The 7,358-nt window shown below is 55.3% G+C and overlaps 3 protein-coding genes across 3 annotated transcripts in view; 1 reads left to right on the plus strand and 2 right to left on the minus strand.

The window, feature by feature from the left end:
- Positions 1 to 2,170: 2,170 nt before the first annotated feature.
- VDBG_00158 (actin) lies at positions 2,171 to 4,349 on the plus strand (the record flags this gene model as incomplete). The annotated part of the gene is made up of 6 exons (XM_003008431.1): positions 2,171 to 2,354; positions 2,471 to 2,501; positions 2,680 to 2,735; positions 2,824 to 3,626; positions 3,685 to 3,916; positions 3,973 to 4,349. 5 exons carry the CDS (start codon positions 2,348 to 2,350, stop codon positions 3,913 to 3,915), a joined length of 1,128 nt encoding a protein of 375 aa, XP_003008477.1.
- Positions 4,350 to 4,376: 27 nt separating this feature from the next.
- On the minus strand, positions 4,377 to 4,985 carry VDBG_00159 (peptidyl-tRNA hydrolase domain-containing protein; the record flags this gene model as incomplete). The annotated part of the gene is made up of 1 exon (XM_003008432.1): positions 4,377 to 4,985. One exon carries the CDS (start codon positions 4,983 to 4,985, stop codon positions 4,377 to 4,379), a length of 609 nt encoding a protein of 202 aa, XP_003008478.1.
- A 422-nt stretch (positions 4,986 to 5,407) lies between these two features.
- Positions 5,408 to 7,358, minus strand: part of VDBG_00160 (ATP-binding cassette sub-family B member 5) — a gene marked incomplete at both ends in the record, with an annotated part of 4,916 nt that continues 2,965 nt past the window's right edge. The window contains 6 exons of the mRNA XM_003008433.1: positions 5,408 to 6,078; positions 6,134 to 6,167; positions 6,228 to 6,427; positions 6,475 to 6,540; positions 6,595 to 6,644; positions 6,695 to 7,224. Of these exons, the coding sequence (XP_003008479.1) occupies positions 5,408 to 6,078; positions 6,134 to 6,167; positions 6,228 to 6,427; positions 6,475 to 6,540; positions 6,595 to 6,644; positions 6,695 to 7,224 (1,551 nt within the window). The remainder of the gene's footprint in view (positions 6,079 to 6,133; positions 6,168 to 6,227; positions 6,428 to 6,474; positions 6,541 to 6,594; positions 6,645 to 6,694; positions 7,225 to 7,358) is intronic.

Below are 7,358 nucleotides of genomic sequence, written 5' to 3' on the forward strand. Positions count from 1 at the left end.
TCTCAACGAATAAGACGGAGGAAAAATAAACTCTGACTACGTTCTGAGAGTTTTGCTCTGAACAAGTCTTGTTATGATGAAGTCAGGTCTTCTGATCTTGATGGAGTTTCGAGTTGAGGTGTTCTACGCAAAAGTCGACTTCACTCGCTGCCATTCAAATGATTTTGCTTTTTTTCTTCGGCCTCCTCATCACCATGACTTGAGCCTGCCGGGATCCTGCCCGTTCTGGAATCTTCAAGAAGGCTTCTAGACAGAAAGAGACTAGCGCAGATCTCACGTGAAAGCCCTGGTCCTGGCGGAACGGCGGCCCAAGGTCCAAGAAGCTCTGACCATGTCATATTCCCACTTGTAAACCGTCCGTTCAACATGACTTTCAGAAACTGCGGAGGTTGCGAATCAGCTTGTCTTCCCAGAGTGCATAGGGAACTTGTGACGACCGAAGAGACCACGATGTACTGCACAAAAGGTTCGCAGCTAGGTCAAGGTCATCCTCCGGTGGTCGGGCAGCGGTCTCGTGGGTGGTTGGTGAAGAATCCAGGATTCCCAGCTGCCCCACCATGAGATGAGTTGCCCCTCATTGCCGCTTTAGAGGAGATTGGACGCCCACCCCCTTGAAGCTCGACATGATCCCTGATGCAGCGCGGTTGGTGTCATTCCCAAAGTTGAAAGCCTCCTACGATCTGTACATTCTTGTGGCACATGTAACAAGTCAATTGAAGGTTTGAACATCATATCTTCCCCAGGCTGGTGCCGTGCTCTTGGATTCTCAGCTCCGCCACAGACGAGGGGTAAAATCTGTTGAGGAGCAGGGGCTACAATTCTCTCTTAGTAACCCTTTACACACCGACACAAACAGATCCATCGAGTTGGCTCCCAGACACCAGGTGCCTCAAGAAGGCAACAAGCCGGGGCAGCGAGCTTGAAGCCTTGCTCCGTCTGCAGATGGATATGTTTAGCATAGTTAGTCGGCCGCGGGTCATTTAACGGAAGCCTGCCCTGCATACGCAACCCACTCGCGCGGCAGCTATAGGCATCCATTAAAGCCCGAAAGACCATGAGTAGGGTGTCTTGGCGAGGCGCGTTTGAGAGCGCAGCGTGAAACAACGTTGAACAATAGGCGGTCGGATACTCGTGATTAGGGAATGCTCCCGGGTGGCGTCATTACTCGGGTTGATGAAAGGGTTTCCTTTCCACAAGTGTTGCCAGTACGCGTGTCGACTTTGCCATGCCAACACAGTGGTGTACGAGTCAACCACGTAGATCGTAGGCACGGGGGCAAAGTCCGGGGCAGCCGGGGTGGGTTTGTGCTTTCGATGCTTATGCCACTCTCTGCGCTTTTGCGCCGTTGAGGGGTTTCTTGGGTGAAGCCGAAGTGATGATGCTGCAAGTCGATTTTCCGACCCTGCTGATGTCGTGGTGAGAGGGTGATGAAGCTTCAGATGCGCGGATACTCATTGGGTAGCATGACGCCTGCACATAAGATAGGGCTGGCTGACTTGGTGCGTGACGACATGCATAGTGATGTAGCGAACACCGTAAGCAGGTCATTCTGTGGTGCCTTGAGTAGGGTTGACCATCGTGTGTATGGGCAGTGGCTCCAGATGCTTGGCAACCACTCTTGGTGCCTGATCCCGTGATCACGATGTTTGATGTTCTCGACCTCAACTTCGGGGTCCTTCTGGGTTTGATGGGCCGCGGGCCGCGAAGCACCTGCATCAGAACATGCCTGTCAGGCTCAAAACGTGCTGCCTGTCCGCCGCCCAGCCACCTCGAGAGCTGTGCCCCCCATGTGCCCCCCCAAAGCACCCGCAGGCCAGGGCCAGCCTCTAGATTCCTCGTCACCCACCTCACCTGCGCTCCAAACCCACCAAAAGGTGAGCGATACGTACCCAGGCATCGGCCGTCAGCCACAAACATGTAAAAGCAGCGAGCGTTCCCGATCACCAGCAATTGCCCGCCCACAAGTCAGGTTTCCCAAGGACCATCTCACATCCACGCTGGCATCGCCCCCCCCGGACGGTTCTCCACCCTGACCGCACCTCCTCAGAAGCAGCGACACCTTGTACCTTCCACTTCCACTTCGCACCTCGCTCTCGCACTTTCCCTTTTCCCCTCCGCCCAACCCAACTTGCCAACAAGCACAGGTGCGTCCCCATATACCAACCTTCCCACTTTAACATCACTTCCCATCGACCACCTCCCACCCCTCCGACTCCTCACCACCAGCTTCAGACGCTGTCGAATACCATCTCGCTTTTACGATCCGTGAATCGCGCGAGCTAATTTCATCTCTTCCAGCTATCATTTGACCACCTCAATTCCTCTCCCCACCGCTACATAATTCACAATGGAGGGTAGGTTATCCGTTATGATGCCCCAAAGCTTGTCCCATCGAGATGTTGCCCATATCATCTCTGAGGGACTTGATGCTCAGGCAATGAACATTGCTAACAACATCTTCCCGTTACAGAAGAAGTTGCTGCCCTCGTCATTGACAATGGGTTCGTCTAATCCCCCCCCTTTTTCGCCCGCCGCTGTCGCCGGCTTCTCCGCCTTTGATGAGGGACCCGCCGCGATCCTTCATCACTCGATATCCATATACTGGCACAATGTCTCAACACATGGAGCGCCATGATAAGCAGAGGCAAGAAAAGAAACATGGAGCTGACTTGACTGTAGTTCGGGTATGTGCAAGGCCGGTTTCGCCGGTGACGATGCGCCCCGTGCTGTCTTCCGTAAGTTGCCCTACCCCAATTCCCTAGACCGCAACTTTGGGTGCCGCGGGCAAAGCTCGTCATGATCTTCAATACTGACCATTTCAAGCTTCCATTGTCGGTCGCCCCCGTCACCATGGTATCATGATTGGTATGGGCCAGAAGGACTCCTACGTCGGTGATGAGGCACAGTCCAAGCGTGGTATCCTTACCCTCCGCTACCCCATCGAGCACGGTGTCGTCACCAACTGGGACGACATGGAGAAGATTTGGCACCACACCTTCTACAACGAGCTCCGTGTCGCTCCCGAGGAGCACCCCGTCCTGCTGACGGAGGCCCCCATCAACCCCAAGTCCAACCGTGAGAAGATGACCCAGATCGTCTTCGAGACCTTCAACGCCCCCGCCTTCTACGTCTCCATCCAGGCCGTCCTGTCCCTGTACGCCTCCGGTCGTACCACTGGTATCGTGCTTGACTCTGGTGACGGTGTCACCCACGTTGTCCCCATCTACGAGGGTTTCGCCCTGCCCCACGCCATTGCCCGTGTCGACATGGCTGGTCGCGACTTGACCGACTACCTCATGAAGATCCTGGCTGAGCGTGGCTACACTTTCTCCACCACTGCCGAGCGTGAAATCGTTCGTGACATCAAGGAGAAGCTCTGCTACGTTGCCCTCGACTTCGAGCAGGAGATCCAGACCGCCGCCCAGAGCTCCAGCCTGGAGAAGTCTTACGAGCTTCCTGACGGTCAGGTCATCACCATCGGCAACGAGCGCTTCCGCGCCCCCGAGGCCCTCTTCCAGCCCTCCGTTCTCGGCCTCGAGTCCGGCGGTATCCACGTCACCACCTTCAACTCCATCATGAAGTGCGACGTCGATGTCCGTAAGGACCTGTACGGCAACATCGTCATGGTAAGCTTTGCCTGAGTCACAACTTTCTGGTGTGCCAATGCTGATCGATCCTCTCTAGTCTGGCGGTACCACCATGTACCCCGGTCTCTCCGACCGTATGCAGAAGGAGATTACTGCTCTTGCTCCTTCTTCCATGAAGGTCAAGATCATTGCTCCTCCCGAGCGCAAGTACTCCGTCTGGATCGGTGGTTCCATTCTCGCGTCCCTGTCCACCTTCCAGCAGATGTGGATCTCCAAGCAGGAGTACGACGAGAGCGGTCCCTCCATTGTCCACCGCAAGTGCTTCTAAGGTATGTTTGTAGATGACCCGCCCAACAACCTGTCGTCTCTGACCCTCAGTGTGCAGCGCTTCGCGTCCCAATTCCTCCTCCCTCCCTCACCGCAAAACCACGCCGAGTCCACGAAGGTCGCGACCGATGCAGAGTCTGTCCCGGTGGGATGGCACGCAGTCCGAGTCTCGTATCTACGAAAAGTTTTTGACATGGTCAAGAAATTGGGGTCGACGTTTCTCACAGGCGATATGGTCTTTGTTCAGTAGCAGGGTGTGCGCGCACGGTTAGGGGTGGAACTCGTCAATCGAGGTTGATCATCCAATACACTTTGCTTTCAGCCCTTCTTTACTTGCGAGGACCTACCAGCCTACGTGGCCATGGTTCATGAATCGAGTCATAGAAATCCTTCAGGAATAGGATCAAGGTTCTATTTCATTTTGATGTCTATTTGTGATGTGGTGCCGTTGTACATGGTGTATCATATTGGGTTTATAATGCTTGGTTTCCCATCTGTAGGGTTGGTCTTTTCGAGGTTTGTTGGCACCTGAACTCGGCCCGTGTCAGTCTCTGGTGCCACTGTCGCCGTGATGTCGTCGCCAGGCTGGCCGTCGTGCCGCCCAGCATCCTCAAGCTTCCTGTACTTTCTCTTGCTCTTCTTGGCTGCACTCGCCGCTTTCTTGCGCTTCGCTTCAGCGACAATGGCATTGCGGCTCTGATCGCCGTTCTCTAGGTCGTCGAGCCTCTCGGCGAGGAGTTGGCGGGCAATCTTCCGATTCTGAGAGCGCGAGCGCGTGGCCTGGGACTTGATGACGATGCCGGTCGGTATGTGCTTGAGCTGGACTGCGGAGTTCGTCTTGTTCTGCAACAAGGGGGGAGGGGTTTCGTCAGCGGATGCATGGTGGTGGGGGTAGTTTTCTTGAGGTTGGGGGACCGTACGATCTTTTGGCCGCCGGGCCCGCTGCCTTTGAGGTAGGACTCCTCGATGTCGCTGTCCGGCGGGGGTTTGGGGCGCTGGGGCATCTGTTCTTTCTGATTCCAAAGGGTGGTGCTCAGGGCTTGGCTGCGCACGGCGCCGTGGCCGAGCCATCGGAGCGGAGAGCCATTGTGTGGGCGGAGGAGGGGTAGCAATGTGCGGGCGAGGAGCTTCATGTCGTGATCCGGCCCATGGTCTTTCGGTGAAGGAGGGGGCCGATGACGGTTTCATGCTCTGCTCGATCGCGGGCTGCGATTGACGTTGGCGCCTTGGGGCGGGTGGATATTGCGATAAGATAAGAGGTCCGTCTCGTGTGACGATGAGGCGGCATTGGGGGACGGCACGGCACCTGTGAATCCAACGAGTCATCAAAGAAAGACAAAAAGCCGTTAGATTCACGATCAGAATCCGCTGTCATTGCGGAACTACGGGACGAACCGAAAGAAGAAAAATATCTTGGAGGCTATCTAACTACAAACTACAACCCGTTTCCGGTATCTCATCTGGGGCGGCGTACATCCTCCGCCTTCGTTGATTTACCTGTCTAACGCTTGCGATTGACACTGCGACGTAAGTAAATGATCGGGAGCAACTTGCCAAGTAGGACTTACCATCTGGAAATACATCCCTCTCTTCGCAATGAGTGCTGCATGGTCTCCCTTCTCGGTGATTTGTCCGTCGGCCATGACGAAGATGATATCCGCATTCTGCACGGTAGCAAGCCTGTGCGCAACCGTGATCATGGTCCTCTGGCCCTTTGCCGCATCAAAGACGGCCTGTACCTCCCTCTCGGTCTCACTATCGAGGCTGCTCGTCGCTTCATCGAGGAGAAGAAGCTCCGGCCGCCTGATGAGCGCTCGGGCGATGGATACGCGCTGTTTTTGGCCTCCTGAGAGAGCGACGCCCGCGGCGCCGACAGGCGTCTCGTAGCCCTCGGGCAGGGAGGCGATGAAATCATGAAGTCCTGCGTCGCGGGCAGCGCGGTGGAGGTCTGCATCCGTAACGGAGGGCTCGTTGGGCACGCCAAGGAGGATGTTGGCGCGAAGACTACCGCTGAAGATGTTGGGTTCCTGGGAGACGAGAGAGAGGTTTGATCGATGGGTGTGGAGGTCGAGATCGAGGATGTTTTGGGCGTTGATAGCAATCGTGCCTGTCTCAACAGAATAGAATCGCTCGAGAAGGGAGATGATTGTGGTCTTGCCAGAGCCTGTTTTGTGTGATTTTTTGCAAGCGTTGAGGGAGCCTTGGAAGTAAGAGCATACCTGATGGACCAACGATGGCGGCAAATTGTCCCCTCTGATTTGGAGGTTGACGTCATTTTTGTTGGTGGGAGGAACAATCTGAAAGAGCACTCACCTGGAGGCTCAATCCCTTCAACACTGGCCCCGGCCGTGTCGGGTAGTTGATCCAGACGTTCTTGAACTCAACATGAAACTCCTTTTCATCTGGGACATCGTGCAACTGTCTTGAGCCCACGCTATCTGCATCCACATCGTCTTCATCGTGTTCTCGCATCGCCAGGATCCGGTCAGCTGCAGCGGTTGCGTTCGCAATATCTGTCGCCGTTAGAAGATGAGGTGAACACGTCATGTTACTATCTTACTTGGACCATAGCTCAGCCACTGTCCGGCACTCATGCCACCTTGAACTACTGCGATATAAACGATCACTAGCCTTGTCAGCTTCCAAAAACGGTGGAGTACGTTGTCTGCAGTGGACTCACTGTACTGGAAAGGCGAATATTCATGTCGGGCAAGCAGATGACCTCCGTACCTAGCACAGTTAGCTCGATGTTTCGTTTTGTAGTCCGATGAAAGCCTTACCAGAGCACAAATGCCATGCACAGGAGAGAGATGCTGTCACTGAAGGAGAACAGCATCACCGAGAAGACTGACTTGCGAAACGCGGCACCAATATGGTCGCGCAACAGGTTCTCGTACCGTCCACAGATGCCAGCCTCCATCGTCAGACTGGACACCGTCCTCGTGGCAGCGATGCTCTCCGACGCGAATTTGGCGCTCTCGGCGAAGACGGCGTTGTTCATCGCCTCGAACCCCATCTCGTGTCGCACGCGGTAGTACATAGCCGCGACGATGAGGGGTGTTGAGGTGCACAGCGCCACAATGGTAAGCTTCCAACCAAAGACAAGGCCGACGACGACACAGCCCACAACGTTGAAGACGGATACAAGAGCAAATGCCATGTTGGTGCCCAGGAGCTGCTGGAGCTGTGTTGGGTCCGTGGCGAGCCTAGCGGTGAGGGCGCCAGCCGAATTTGCTTCTGCATCGAAGAAGGAGGCGGATTTGGATAGCATGTTGGCAAAGTATTCCTTGCGGTACGCACGGGTTATGCCCTGTGTTTGTCAGTAGCGTCTCATAGTTGGGCGAGAAGTGAGGAACGCACGAAGCCTATGCTGGTGGTGGACCAGCAGAGGGCGAGGTAGCTGAGGCCGACGCCGATGGCAAGATAGAAGAACAAAGGCACCAG

Source organism: Verticillium alfalfae, genomic scaffold, assembly GCF_000150825.1.
Source record: "Verticillium alfalfae VaMs.102 supercont1.1 genomic scaffold, whole genome shotgun sequence".
NCBI classification, from domain to species: Eukaryota; Fungi; Ascomycota; class Sordariomycetes; order Glomerellales; family Plectosphaerellaceae; genus Verticillium; species Verticillium alfalfae.